Raw genomic sequence first — 15,797 nt, forward strand, 5'->3', positions numbered from 1 at the left:
ACAGGCCGCTGATCCACTGCAGGCTGGTGATAACAAAGACAAATAGCGAGCCTTGGCACCAGCCTGCAGCTCAATGATCGGTGGGTGTCGGGGATACTGGGGGGAAAAAAAGAAAAAAAATCCTTTCAATCAACAGTGCAATCAAGTGATAATGTTTAAATCGCTTTCGCTGGGCTCACTTGGCGGTATGATTGGGTTCATGTGGTCACAGTCCAGTCTGACTATGTTGTCAGGGTGTTGTCTTATATTTTCCTCAAAACACACTCATTAAAACGATGAGCAGAAAAATAAATTTGGAAAGAAAAATTATAAATTTGACTTTGGTCAAATAATTGGTCGATAAAATTATCCTAAAAAAATAGGATGGAAATTTTCAAAAAGACGGAAAGTCAACATTTTCAAATATGGACAAACCAAGCAAATCCACATACAGTTACTTTTATTAGTTTAGATCGCAAATATATTGTTTTGACAATAATTGTACGTTGCAAGTATCGATGCCACCGCCCTAATGTGGAGGGCGGTGGCATGAGATGGGACAGTGCACAAAGAACGCTGACGAACACAGGAGGCAATCTGGTGCCGCGGAATCGTCCGCTGCGCAGAGGAAACTCTCCCTTAACTCTGAGGTAACTAAATCACAGCCGCAAATGCAGCTGCAGAAATGACACTTTAAGTTTTTCGAAAAGACACTCAAAAATCAAGACGCTATGTTGAATACAGCAAAATCTCCTTTTGGCAAAGACTAGCGGAGGCCATGTGAGCAAAACCAGTGCCAACATTAACTGAGAGGTACTTGATTTGTTATTTGCATAACAATAGAACAAAAAAGCAGTCTAAATATGATTGCCATAGTTGCATCAACCCCTTCGCTGACACAATTTAAAATATATAAACATTGTAAGCTTCGCAAGAGGGTTTAATCCACGGTTTGCTGGACTGAATTGTAATGGTATTCTTGTTCTCGCGAGCCCTGGCATGTCTAGATAACATAGAACGACATAATGTATGGTGGCGAGTGCATCCGCTTATAGAGAAAGAGCCATTGCTTTTAGTTCTGAGGATGCATTTGTTTTTGATGGCAAATTCCGGTTTCACTGTGCTGCAGTGTATGAATTTTTTAAAGTTGCTGCTTTTGCCCGGAGGCAAACGCCGCGGCAAGTACGATGGCGGGTGTTTACAGAGGCTACAGTAATTACAGAAACATTACTCGGGGGCCATTACTGGAAATCTTTTATTGGAAATTTGATCACATTCCCACAAAAACACAAGGTAACACTGTGCACAGTTGACATGCCGCCCGATGAAAGAGTCATGAAGGTGACAAATGAAGGTCGTTAAACAATGATTTAACAACCTTCATATTTTATATTAGAAATATTATATATTAATGTGGTGGTGGTGGTGGGGAAATCGGACCTTGACATGTTCGCGAAAGATGACCGCTGCTTCAGATTTCTCTCACATCTCACTGCCGTATCCTTTGCGCCGTTCAGCTGCCCTTCAAAAGCCGAGCCATTGGTAAGGCTAGTTTATTAGATTGAGTATTCAGCAGACTAATATGAATGCTCATCTTTCACAGTGATCATGCATAGAATCTCGGAAGTGAATGGACAAAACTCTGTAGCGACGGTGGCGAGGCGCGGTGCCAACCCCCACAGATGGCAAGTTACCACGTGCGTGCCCTGAGCTGGCCATGACATATACCGCCAGACGAAATCTTAGCGCTGCGGAGTCCTCTAAAATAGCGCACCCATCTGTTTTGCCCCGCGTCTCAGTGGGGTCAAGTGGGGGCAAAGGTACATCTTTCCTTTTTTTCTCGAACGAGCTAATTTCAAAAACTCTCATCCGCATGACAACCATAAAACCCATTTGCCTGTCGACCTAATCGACCGAATCGGTGGCCGTGCATGCGCAGAGATGGGTCGTGGGCCTCGAGTCAGCCGCAATTGGCTCAAATTAAAACCACGGGAGAGAACGGGCAGTGGATTCGTTGCAGGCCGCTGATAACAAAGACAAATAGCGAGCCGTGGCGCCAATGGAGACGGAGACCGCCGTCCAGCGATCAGCAGGCATTCGAGCTATTCTCCGGGAGAGGGGGGGGGGGGGGGGGGGACTGACGAAATCGTTTCAATCAACTGTGCAATCAAGTGATAGCGATTAAATCACCTTCTCTGGGAACGTTATCATCGTGCGACGGCTTCATCCATCTCTCGCTCGTTCCGAGGGAACGTGGCTCCGCTCCAAGCCTCTCAAGCCGCCTTTTTTTTTTTTTTTGACGGCTCTCTGGGAAACAATGCCAGGCACCGGGTTGCGAAAAAGCCTCATTCCTTCTGGTTTAAACACGACATGATCGCTCTGAAGCTCTGAGCTCACGAGGCACAACACATGAATTCACTCATTTTCAACCTTGCAAAAATGGCTTGTCCTTTTCATTTGTCGCGAGCAAAAAATGAAAATGTGAACGACAATTGTATGTCAAACATTGATAGACTGTTACAAAATGTAGTAAAATAAAATGAATCTGATTGAGTTTAACTTAATACAAATACTAAAATCAGTTAACAGTAGGCGAGCCGTCTTCCATGTAGACTCAGGAAACCCTGCACCCGTTCATTCTGTCCGTTGGACAATTGGAATATATGACATTTGGTTGTCAAAAAGATAATGTCCGTGTACATTTGGAACCTGTAGGTATGTGAGTTCCGGTGATGGTGCGTTTGCCGCGCAGGACCCCTCGAGCGCTTCCTACTCCTCGGGCTCCAGGCCCGTGGGGCGGAGTTCGGCCAGCACCTCCAGCGCCGCCCGCTCACCAGCTTGCACCGCGCCACTCATGTACCCGCACCACTGGGTGGCCGTTTCGGTGCCGGCCCAGTAGATCCTGTAAAAATCATAATCACCAGCGAACCATGTTACCGAAATCACTAAGCTTTATGTTGCTCCTTGATAAGCCATGCATTTTATCCTCTATTGGAGTAATTAAGTTCCCCCTCTCGGCACGGTGTAACACAGTTTCCTGTAAGCCATTAACATTCATTTGCCATAATACGTTTTACTGGTCACACGAGATGCCGATAAGCTTTTCACTCTGATGAACCGATGCAGTGGTTTTGCCCTTTAACAAGTCTCCGGTGGCTCAGATGCTCCGTGTCTCTGCGCGGGCTGAAATTTGCAGGTACGCGCTCAACATATGAGGTTCCTCCTCTCTTGCACGTAATGAGAAAAAATAAGAGTTCGATTTCATCAATGAAAACCTGTTTTGCATGACAAAGACGCAGTGACCAGACGGCACCGATGTCATTGAATGAAAACTGTGTCCATATAAACGTGTGTTATCGCTCATGAAAAGAACACAAGACATATTTTCAGTTACGAAAAAGAAGGAGACATTACTTAAAGTGATTTTTTTTCCCGAACAAAACAACATCATGCCGATCCTCCGTCGTTGAGCGGCTGCGCTGCAACATTTTCCTCCTGCACACTAGTTTCATCTTTCTGGTGATTCTGCACAGCAGCGCTGCAGCATCATCAACGGACGGCCCAGAGCGCCGGGCTGGACGTCAGACCACATAAACGCCACGTGTCTGTCAGAGATCGATCAACAAAACAGCGGAGGGAAAAGAAACAAAAATCGAAAAAAAAGTCTGGCATTTGGCCTCACTTTTAAAAGAAGCGAGGAAAAGGTAAGAGTCTGTTTTCTGTCGGGAGAGAAGCCCCGCGGCTGCAACATCGCTGGTAGGAAAACCCCAAACCTGAAGAGATGCCTGAAGACCAACCACACGCAACCCAAGGTTACCAAGGTTACAATGCTGCATAACGCTACTTTACCTTTAAGGAGGGAACCTTTTAAAGGCAAAATCCCTACGTTCCCTCATTTCTACCACCAACCCCCCATAGAAATGGATGACGCCGACTGAAGATGATGCATTACAGCGGCAGACAGCGGGTTGCACCGCCGACTTTGGTACAGGAAGGCTGGGGTTCAGTTGCAGGTCGTCCCAGTGTGGGCCCTCAGGCGCCGCCCACCGTGCTACCTGCCTCCACGATTGTGAGTCGCCCTGAACGAACGCGTCGGCAAAATGAACTGTAACGTAACGGAGGTCTCACCAGCGGCATTGTAAAAGTATTCCACTCCCCCCCCCCCCGCCAATGGAAGCACCTTAGCTGGCCGTCGGCTATTTTTCTTTCCGTCCTATGACATTCCACTCACTGTAGGTAGGAGACGGGAGCCGAACACGAGCTCTCCAATGGAGAAAAAGAAGGACACCAAGGGATGAGCCCTTGGAGAAACCACCCCACCGCGCCATTGTACAAATCGAAGAGAATTGATCATTGCTCATTCAGCACTGATACAGATTCATGCATTGGAAAGGTGAGGCCGAGACAAAGTCGCTGTTTGAATGAAACTGATTCAGCCGCAACCTTTCAATGGTTAAAGGAGCTTTTTTCTGTTTTTCCTCTGGCGTGTCACATAGGTTAACATGACCCACGGAAAGCAGCCATTTTGTCTATACTTTGTTATCTCGTAGTCCAGTAATGTTCCAACGCATACCAAAACAAAAGAGGTGACTGATAGGATCTGTTTGTGTTTGTGGATCCGCGCGCCTCAAGGCGGGAACATGCTAATGCGGAGCCGCGTGTCGGTGAATATGCGCGGACATCGTTCAGACACGTTCACGGGGGCTGTTTCCTTTATTGAACCAACCCCCCCCCGAAAGAAGTGCTGTGTTAACCGACCGGCTTCTGTCCGCACGACACGTGTTGAGGTTTGGGATGCACACGTGTGTAGCCAGGTTGAAAATATTCATACACCTAGATAGAGATGTAATAAATAGATTCATAAATAGCATTTGTCAAGAGACTATGGTTCAAATAGATATATTTCATTGTACGGTGACATATGATGTTCATGGTTGAAAAAGTTACGACTGTTTTTTTACAATACATGTGGGTGTGTCTATTGTGTAAGAGGTTAACGTCTACTGTACCTTCAGACTGACTGATAAGAGGTGCTTGCATACTGTCTTGAAGGTTTATTGTCCATTATTTTCTGTAATGCATTGAGTAGGACTCTAGCGACCCAAGATAAATAATTCAAAAGATAATTAGAGGTTCCTTGTACAGTTTATTCAGATAAAGAACTCCACTAATATATGAGTCAAAGTATAATGTGCATCTGTAACACATGGCTGCTCACCAGCCCATCATTCTTGCATATGTTAAAGTTCGTCTGGGACCTCACCAGCCCCCCCCCCCAGTCTGCCAATCAGAGGGTTGGGGAAAGGGTTCCCTCTTTGCACCTCTAATCTGGCCAGCAGCGTATGATGATGAATTGATGTTGTTTGAACAGCAGAGTTATCCTGCGATGGGTGTGCAGCTGCTCTCGTTTAAACTCGGCCGATGTCGGCTCGTGAGCTCTCTGCACGCCGCTGTCAGTGCTTGTCAAAGGCGGCTTGTGAAGGGACGACTTCAGCTCGGCAACACCGCTGTACGGCCGAGTGAATGTGCTTCTTTAGTTCGAAGATTCCCTCTTTCCATCAGCTCATGTCATGTCACTGTCAGGTGGTGTCTCCTCACCCAACTTTCCCTCCTACCATATCAATAATTCAAGCGTATAAACTTTTTTTTATTTTTGAGCCACGACCTGCACCCGGAGGCCCATTAAACCGTTGTAAGAGGTAGTCTACGGCTGTCAGATACATTGAACTGCCCTTTGAATGATGTAAATATAATTTTTGGAGATAACCAATACTGGGATTGGGGGTCACATTCACACCTACGGTCAATTTAGAGTCTCCAATGAACCTGACCCCCATTCTGCACGTGGAAGGAAGCCGGAGAGAACCCACGCACACACGGGGAAAACACATCAGATACAGGATAATACCAATGATAATGCTCAACAAAAAAAAAAAAAAAAATGCATACCCCATATATGGTAATAAGAAATTAAAAACCAGGAGAGAGGGATCCGTCAACGCGGCTTTCTCAGCAGCCTGCGTGGCAGGTGGTGGTACACAGTACAATGAGCGGCGGACATTATGAGAAGAGCGAGAGCTCGTCAGATTGAGGAGACCGCCTCGTGGCCTCGATCGAACTCGATCGGCGTCTCGTTTAAAATTGGCATTAGCAGCCGCGACGTCGCGAACGAATGCGACGCGGCGCCGGTGTGAGATAAGTTCCGAGCTCGAGGAACGAAAGATAAAAGAATCCCTCTGAGCTACCGGGACATCATTCTCGACCTCCGCCGTACACAAACTCCTCTTCTTCTGTTGTTCAATTTTAATCACATTTCCCAGCGGGCTCAATGAAATAACATAACAGGAGGGAAGAAAAAAAAGGAAGAAAAGGGCCACGTTGACACATTAAACACGACAGACTCGGCGAAGAATAAAGCTCCTTCTCCCCGTTTCTATTATGGTGTCGTTGACCTTTCGCGAGCAATTTGAGCGTTGTCTGGAACAAGCCGGCGTTGCTTGTACTAAAATATAATGAAATGCCTTATCTCTGCGTATGGAGATGTTGCAGGGACTGACAGATTGAAATGTAGATGATGCTCTAGGGACACTAGGGTGCGCGTTATCCGTCTCACTTTCACGGCCTATAGAGTCGTGAAGTGTATCTGACAGTCAGGGGTGGGGGCTGGGGGGCTGGGGGGGGCACACAATGGGTGTATATTTGTCCTCGTGATGACCCTATTCAAACAGCACAATCATCTTGCCGGCTGTAAATATATTTTTCTCATAACTGTGCTGACAAAGACCCTCGTAGCATCTGTGCGGTGAACGGTGTGAGGAGAGATTGCGGATAGATATCTGGAGATGGTCGACGTCCTCCGACGCTCCCCGACAATCCGTATCCACCTCGCTTTAATTCCTGGGTGTAAAAAAAGGTCGACTGCAATTCGTCATTTCTATATCTTTTCCTCACGACACCAGGAAGTCGGTACACCGCTCCGTTCGTGCGCTCGCGGGATCCCCGCCGCGTCGCAAGTCGGCGCCTGCGACAGTCCCAAAAAAACGCCACGTGCACGCCGCGGGAAGTCCGAGTCATTTCCCTCCGTGCGCCGTGTGACTCAGCAGGAGTGTGTGTTGAAGGAAGATGGGGAGCGGCACTCTTCTTTCATCTACGCGCCCCTCGGCACCACGAGCATCTTACCACTCGCTTTCCTCCTTTTGATGCCGTCGGATGAAGAAAGTGAGGATTATTGTTTTTTTTTGGGGGGGGGGGGTTTCTTCAAATTATTGGATGGTTTGCCAGAACATTTCCCGCCTAGTGAAACTTCCAATGAACCCAGATGAGCTCATCAGTGTGGCGTCATCCGAAAACAAAAGTTCAGTGGGCGTTTTATTATTATTAATATTTCGTCCACCTCCATTTAACTCTCCTACATTTCTAGTTCTGCCCCCCCCCCCCCCCCCCCCCCCCCCCAGTTTTGTGGGATGTCAAGCGAGGCTGCCGATTCCGGCACCGTTAATAAGTTTCGCTGAGCAACGCCGGCTCACGCGGCCACAAGAGGCAATTCGTTCCGCTGTGCTCCGAGTCGGAGGAGTTTTTCGTGCACGGGAAACAGACGGCTTTCAATCACTTGACCGTAAATCGCACTGCGTGGCCAAACTGTGTACATTCCTCACGATCCCCGGCCATTACTGTCACAAACACGCCATTCGACTCCATTCGGAATTTCTGAATATTCCAGCGGTTTTCCTCGTTGACTATCGCAGGTGAAAGCCGTTTTTTTTTTTTGTTTGTTTTTTTGTTTTTTTGAAAAGTCCTTTCATGTGATCAGCAATTCAGTGCCGCTCTTGAAACCCGCCGGGCCTGATTCTGGCAGTTTAAGCCACTGACTCCCGTTCAGTCGAGCACCTCTCCTGGGAGATGGGATTCATTCAGCGTGCAAGAATGCACTTTGAGGGGGCACGGAGTGGGAAACCAACGAGGCGTCGGTCTCTCCGTGTGCCGTGAAGGCGAGTCCGAAGCAAAGTTATTTCGAGGCACAGTGTTGCGTTAACTGTCTTCTGGTTAGTGTGGAGAGATTGGTTCATTATATTTTGGAGACCGTGGCAATTTTTATTTTTAGATTCACTCAATCTCATATACGTTACGCGTCCTCCTCTTGTCGTCTCGATAACCATCCCTCCTTCTGGGTAACACCTGTGAACTGCCCCCTGTGTTTCCCCCTTGGCATTTTTAAAACGGGTTGTAACACTGGCGGACGGGGGGGGGGGGGATGAACATATTGTAACTCTAGTCCTGTGATCACATGAAGAGCTCCCTGAAGAGTCATTCTGGTCTTGTTGTGGTGAGGAGCAGTGGCGCCGCCGCCGCTCTTAAAGAGAAGGACCGATGGGCTCATCCTGAAACGGCTGAATGGCCGGAAACGGCACCGTTGACTCACACAGAGATGAGCCTCTGAACCTGCAGACTCAGAACTCCACATGTATTCATTAGAGTTAGGTGCTAGCGTACGGATATATATATGTATATATATATATATATATATATATATATATATATATATATTTTAAATCTGTGGAATTGAGTTATCCTCCTCTGGCCGTAAACATCCAGACGATGAGGAGCAGCATTAACAGTCATTTTGTCTCTTGTTTTTAATGCAGTCTCCAATGCACTCGGGGCTCCAAACGTAGCAGAGCACAAACCCCACTGGGGTCAATTTTTATTCCTAGATCTTGCCAGCTTTCTTCCGCACATCGCTCCCCCTCCCTCCTCTCTCTCTTTCACCAATCTGGAATCCAGCAGGGAGGGGCCTCACATTCTGACCACTCAGGCAGAGTATCCACCGGAGATAATCACGCCAATTATACATATATATATTTTTTAAAAACCAAACTGGTCGGTATTAAGATTCACACTAGTGCAAATGAAGCCCCACAATCCACCAGACACTACTGGAATCCGCCGAGCCGTGCAGATGATTTTATTTCTTTTCTTCCGTCAACCCGGCACGGACCGGGCGTCGTTGCAGGTGCTGGATTAGAGTCAAGGTCGCAGTGCGTCCTTGAGGATCCATTTCCTATACGGGGTGGGAATATGGATCGGGGCTTGCCCCCCCATGCCGCTTGCTTGAGTCATGTTATGTAATGAGCTTCTCCGGCTCCCCCGTGGACCTAATGCCATTATGGAGATGAATTACCTGGATCCCCCCCCCATCTCCTCCCCACCTTTGGCTCCACCATGCCGGCTTTGTGCATCTCTGAGCAGGCCATTAGAAATGGATTAGAGGACTTTTTTCCTTTGAGAAAGCCCACGCCCTGTCCACCTCTTGCCATGTTGCCAGAGCTGGGCTAATATGTTTCAGCGACGGCACAATCACTCCCGCCACCCGTGCCGGCGATCGGTGGGCACTGGGTGCTCGCTGAACGTGCAGACATTGTTTTTTATGTTGTTACAAAATAGCATGGACGTCAACACACCACATCTCCCGGACCGTCACATATTATACATTGATACAATCTAGAAACTCACATTCAAGCGGTTTGTGTCAAAGACTGCCGGCGCGCGCGACGTATCCCTCTACATAACCAATTGTGTTTGGGGAGAACAAAGAGGGGGGGGGGGGGGGGGGGGGGGGGGTGGGCCCGATGCTGTGGTGTATTTGTCACCCGTGGTGTGATTACCTGCCACAGGGCTTCCTCAGGCTAGGGTGGTAATACGTTAGCAGTCCTGGCGCCATGACGTTCACAGGGCAGCCCCCGCTGTAGGCCTCCGCAGCCCAGTCCTGTGAGGCAGAAAAGTTAAATGCGACGGTGGCCTTGGATTATTTAATAAGCGTGGCCATGCTTCAACAAAATGACCCTTCATGGCACCTCCCATCCCTAATCTTGTCCAGTTTTATTTAACGGCAAACCTCTTTGCTTTGGGCGCCTCATCTGACAAAATTGACACAATTGCACCCCCTAAAACACAACCCATCTATTATGCCGAATTAGCTATTACCATATCCTGTTCGCAATGTGCCAAGAAAGGTACAGACAACTACCACCGGATGACTTTCGACACAGACGAAAACTTGAAAAATGCGCTGATCCCCCAGACGAGATCTCTTTTCCGTGACTCCTGTGCAGCTTTGTGGACCTTTACCCGTGATGGACATTGGAGGTAATGATGTCCTCCAGAAGTGCATGTCACCCTGAACCGGAAAATATGTACTCGACTCCAAGGAGGAGCGTGAATTCTAATGCGAACCGCTGCAGTCGATTGGTCAGTGCTGTAAAAGTGCCTCCATTACCGCCGTGAGCTGTGCGTCCCAGACGAGTCGGCCGAATCATCTTGAATTAATATCACATTACTGTAGATGTATGAAGTGATGCAGAAGCCGTCACTCCATCTTCCCTGAAACGTCTAGAATCTTTGCTCAGTCTCATGGTCGTAGCATAGCAATGGGACAGGCACCCCAGTAAATACTAAATATAGAACAAGTTGTTACCCCATCATTCAATCATTTCAGGTCGTCTTCCCTGGTACGTGGACTGAATTGCAGGTTTGTTGACACAAACCACTTGATACATGCAGATGCAGATCGGTCGAAACTTCGGGGACGTGTTATTTCATACGTTACGATACACCCGAGCAAACTGAAATTATGTGTGGGTTGACTCATCTGTGCATTTCACATTTATATAAATAACTAGTGGAATAAGCATTGCAATATAAAGAAACTGCGATGCCCATTGGGTGGCAATATAATCAGGCCAAATGGGGCGGCTGTGGCTCCTGTCCACAAAACGTCCTTGGGCGAGACACTTAACCCTCCGTTGTCTGTGTGTGAATGTGCGTGTGTGACTTGCTCTGTAAAAGCGATTTGAGTGAACGATAACATTAGAGAAAGGGCTGTATAAATACAGTCCATTCACCATTTACCATATTTCCAAACATCGATTTATCGGCTTTATTATTCTATAACATGACTTTCCCCCTCGTGTCTCTCTGAAATCACCACGTCTCCCTGAACATCCCTGCCCTCAAGTTTCCTCACGCAGGGTCATTTTCTCCCCATCTCGCCTTTCAACAGCAAAGGAAAAAAGATGTATAGAAAAATCATACATCTGCATGATAAATGCAGCGTGTGCTGTGCACCATGTAATGGACCTAAGCACTAATTCTGTACGTGTGTCCCGGCATGATTTAGCAGAGTAAGATATCAACCGCGATGCAAAGTGGTCTTTCCCATCAATGTGCCCGCAGCTCGTGTCTGTCCAGAGCGGTGGCGGTGTTGAATCCACAGACTATTTATGAAAATGGCCGTAGTTGCCGGCTCTGGAAAACATTTTCCCGAGGAGTTTATGGTCCGGTCCCTAGTTTCAAAGTCTTCTTCAATACGGCACGATGTTCGTTTTGTAAATGAGGCTGAGAAGACTGACACCTTTTAGCAACTAGTTTTGCTCAGTGTGCATTGAACCACTCTATAAATCAAGTTTGCCGCACATAATAGCTTCGGCCGCTGTAATCCAGGGTAAAAAGAAAAGGAAGAAATGAACCTATAAAGTTTGTGCCTGCAGAATTCAGCTCCAGAGCAAAGATGGTATTGTTTTATCCCGTCGGACGTCCGCCACTGAAGTACTTACTCTTTCTTCGAAGTGGATGAAGGACGCGGCCTCGGGACCCAGGTATTTGACCAGACTGGAGACCACGGCGTTCCTTCTCTGGCCGGCCTGCAGACGGAGGGAAATTGCTCTTTCACTTACATTGCACTCCAATTCATTAAGACTGCAAAACCTGCGCACCACGCTGACGCTCCCTCTCCCAATATTAAAGAAAGCGGAGGAGAGAATTCCTGGATCCTCCCGTTTATCCTCCGCAAAATGTCGTACGAAATCGGTGCTGTGGTTTTTCAGCAATCCCGGCCGGCAGACGAGACCAACAGACGGACGCACGTCAGTGAGGACAACGGCCTTCTCCTCGGCGGACGCACATGCAACAGCGGCTGCTGCAATATGAATCCATGCTCTCGAAAAAAAAACTTATATAAATAATAAAACTGCTTGGTATATAAATAAAATCTATATTGGCCGTTATACCTCTGATTTGAAATATATAATCATGGATTTAAAACTCTTTGCTCTATAAACGCAACACTGCTAATCTGCATCGCTAACGAGTTTGCCTCCGCAAAAGAGCGTCTTTGCTTTCAGATGAATTTGCCCTTCATTGGGCCAAATTAGTGGTTACACCACACGGTGCCAGTTCTCACAGACTGCAATGTGACTTAACTGCATTGAAAACATAACACAGGAAGCGGGCGGCCGATTTGAAACAACTCAAGCGCGGGGTCGGCACACGCTCCTGGTTGCGAGTTACACGCAGAGCAGCTGAGGCCCGAGGAGGAGCGGAAAAAAAAGGGGCCGATCACCTTAAAGCATCCTGACGGATTCCTCATCTGCGCGTCACTTCACCTCCGCTGCCGGCACAGAGCCGATGCTCATGTTGCTCTCAGTGCGATCCTTGCAGGAGCACAGAGAGGGAGTGGCAGTGCAGGGTGACACATTGCTTTCTATGAAGGGTGAAATGAATTGATAAGAATCGTAGCTAATAGCTGCGGGGCCGCTATCGGTGTCATGTGGAGAGTGAGAATATATTCCCCCGATGAATCCCACTAATGCAACCTTGATGTCCACCCGCCTCACATACACCGACACTGTTGTCCCCCGTTCAGCGGCGGAGCAGCGAGTGGGGGTTAATTATTTAGGGAACACGGCTCGACGGAAGCCCTCGTGGCAAGGCCGGGCTAACGGGTCGAGATGCCAAAACAACCCGTACGCTGTTTTTAAAAAAAAAAATCTCTGCAGGTGACGGGGGAAAGCAGTTAACGTTAAAAACACAGAGGGGAAGGAAGAAAACGACGGCTGTCAGCTGAGCGCAAAAGTGTGAAAAGGGAGAGCGAGGGAAAAATTACAGGTGATAATTGTGTGAGATGAGATTTATTCTTTCATCAACTCTGAAATGAGGACGTTCCGTCTGAAGAGAGGAAAAAAGGGTAAAAAGGAGATTTAGGACGGGAATGATCTTGTGTCTCTTTTCTTTCCCGTTTTTCAATGCACATAATCTAAGTTACACAATCGGAGTTACACAGTGTATGTATTGTATACTGCGCCTTAATTTAGATCCGGAACTATATGATGTGACGTGACGTGCCACTTTGGTCGTTGGGGGGGGGGGGGGGGGGGGGGGGTTCTAAAGTGTCCCACGTTGCGGATTTAGACATTAAACATTTATGGGGGTGCACAGACAAAACCATCTCCGTGCTCTTGCTTGACAATCCGCCCTTAAGTAAGTTTATAGTCTATAAATTAGGTATCTTTTTTTTTTTAAAGCCATTTCATTTGGGATTACTTGTTTACCAAGCGGGAAAAAAACAACAACCTTCAAATAATAATAATCAAGAGGCGGCTCAAACGTGAAATAAACAATTCTACAGTTTTATGGCGAGTGGGCTCTCCACCTCCACCATGTGCAATAATGAAGCTTTTTGTTTTGTTTCACTGCAACTGGCTGACACTTAAAATCTGAGATGAACCGACGCAATACCCCCTAAAATATATCGTACATTTCTTTTTTTTTACAAAAAAACACAATTAAAATGTAAAAATACTTGAACAAATGACGTCCTATATTTACCAAGCGGCAGCAGACAGCTTGCAGGAGCCCCCCCCCCACACCATTCTCGGCCTATGCGCACGGCTGTTTCCTTCCAATCTCTCATGCAATTTTCATAATGCTGCCCCGGAGACAACAACATCGTCTTGATGATGCACATTACGTTGCCTTTGTCTCCGCGCGCAACATCGACCAGGCTCAGCGCCAGACACAGGCGGGACGGACGAATCCCAACGCGATGCTGAAAATCCAACTGTAGCGCATCTGACAGGGCGGAGGCGACGTAACTCTCGCCCGCATTTCAATTTGAACACATCATCTGTAAGACCTCTGCAGGCCAGCTATCGAAAAACCGTGACCCCTCACTACAGGCAGGTTCTGCATTAGCCCGCGTAAACTGAATATTTCATGCCCCTTTATCCTCTAAACCACAGTTTGTACCTACTATCAGTTAAATTTTTAATATTAAACATGATTCAAATTGAACTCAGACTTGTTTAAATTATAGATAAATATATAAATAAAGAAAAACTAGTTATATCTGTCTGGACATTGATAACACCATCACCTCCTTGGAGCCCCACTGAGACGCCTGCCGGCCGGCTATGAAGCCCACCAGCGCAGCATTACCGCCGGGGCTGGTGGCGTCGAAGGTGACGCAGAACGGACAGTCGGTGGAGGATCCTGCCACGATTTCTCCGGAGAAGCCCTTCTCCTTCCAAAACGCCTGCAGACAAACACAGGCAAGTCGTCAGCGGCGGCAGCTGGACAGCGGAATTGAGCATGTCTTAGGTGTTCGACGTCGGGACGTGACATATAACGTCCGCGTTAAAACGAGGACAAAATCTGCGAGACATTGTTTTTGCGTCGCGTCCGGGAGAGGGAGGATGGAAAGAAGATGGAGGGACGCGTTCTCAAGAAGTCGAAATCGCCTTGTTTCCTGAAATGTCTGGCAACGCGTTCCATCAGTAGATTTCGCCTGGGGAGCGTTCGCAGTCCCTCCGCGCGTCTCCTCCGAAGATGTTTTTCAATTCTGCAGTGGCAGACCAGCGCTCCCGTAGGAACGTACCTCATTAGTGAAGGTGAAATGGCATCGAATCTAGTCTGACGCTATTAGCATTAGAGGCCAAAAGCAAACCAATCACACAAAAGAGAAGAACCTTTGCAGCTCACGGTTCAGGAGTTAAGTGCCCAAATGGTTCACTGTTTTAAGGGTCGTCGTGGATTAATGAAATGTTGTTAAGTAAGACGTACATCTGCATCCGTGGCGGCACGACCTCTTCAAAGCAGCTCGATAGATATTCATCTTTGATGTTAGGTTATCATTCAAGATTCGATTCCGTTTGAATTAATTTCCTCTTCTTTTTTTGTATAGTGCCAAATCACAAAATACACAGAGACGTTACAGTATTCTAGAGAAACCCACCGGCAGTGGAGAAATAAAGAAGAAGACCTTGATCACAAGCAGACTGATGGTGGGCGGCCGTCTGCCGCGACCTTTCGGGGTGAGAGGAGATTAACATCTATTGTCCCGCAGAGTGCATTAGGGAATGAGAAAAAGACAACATTTCATGCAGAAAATATCCCCCAAAAACAGAGCTAATAAATAATTAACAAGGTTGTAAAAAAAAAAAAGCACCAAAAACACATTATCCATGAAGTGCAATTAGTAATATGGAACTTAATTCAATGTAAAATGTGCAACTCTGTTCCAACGAATAGTCGAAAAAATGAATGCTATCAAAGAAATGTTATTTATGAAGCTTCTTTGCCTTTTAGTTTGTTTTTTTCTCCAAGGCAAATGATACGGTGGCCCTGAGAGCTCACAGCACATGCAAATAGACAAAACACAAGCAAATTAAGAAAACATCTTCATCAATTTGACGACAGATTTGCGTCACTTTCTCTTAAATTGCGCGTTGCGGTCTTTGCAGCGTGTTTTGTAAATGCTGCGCATGTGTTGTCAAATTGATGAAGATGTTTTCTTAATTTGCTTGTGTTTTGCCTATTTGCATGTGTTCTCTTAAGTTGCAGTGCTGTGAGATTCTCATGGCCACCGCGAAATGACTCCTCGCAGCACTGCGGAGCAGCTGGCGTGCGTCGCACTTCAACAGCATCTTCTCTTTTAAGACAATTTCTGATTTATGCGTCTCCAATGCCTATCACGTAGAGTAGTTGGA

At 47.1% G+C, this 15,797-nt stretch overlaps 1 protein-coding gene across 4 annotated transcripts in view; it reads right to left on the bottom strand.

The window, feature by feature from the left end:
• Positions 1-418: 418 nt before the first annotated feature.
• si:ch211-127i16.2 (amine oxidase [flavin-containing]) overlaps positions 419-15,797 on the bottom strand; it is a 34,465-nt gene continuing 19,086 nt past the window's right edge. For 2 of the 4 annotated variants that reach the window (XM_035609058.2, XM_035609055.2), the window contains 4 exons: positions 14,186-14,344; positions 11,589-11,675; positions 9,642-9,742; positions 422-2,881 (listed from right to left, as the gene is read on the bottom strand). In XM_035609058.2, coding sequence (XP_035464951.1) covers positions 2,749-2,881; positions 9,642-9,742; positions 11,589-11,675; positions 14,186-14,344 — 480 coding nt within the window. In that variant the 3' untranslated portion in view covers positions 422-2,748. Of the gene's footprint in view, positions 2,882-9,641; positions 9,743-11,588; positions 11,676-14,185; positions 14,345-15,797 lie in introns of all 4 variants that reach the window. The other 2 variants (XM_035609059.2, XM_035609056.2) reach the window with 2 other exon arrangements.

This window comes from Scophthalmus maximus, chromosome 20, assembly GCF_022379125.1.
Source record: "Scophthalmus maximus strain ysfricsl-2021 chromosome 20, ASM2237912v1, whole genome shotgun sequence".
Lineage (NCBI taxonomy): Eukaryota > Metazoa > Chordata > Actinopteri > Pleuronectiformes > Scophthalmidae > Scophthalmus > Scophthalmus maximus.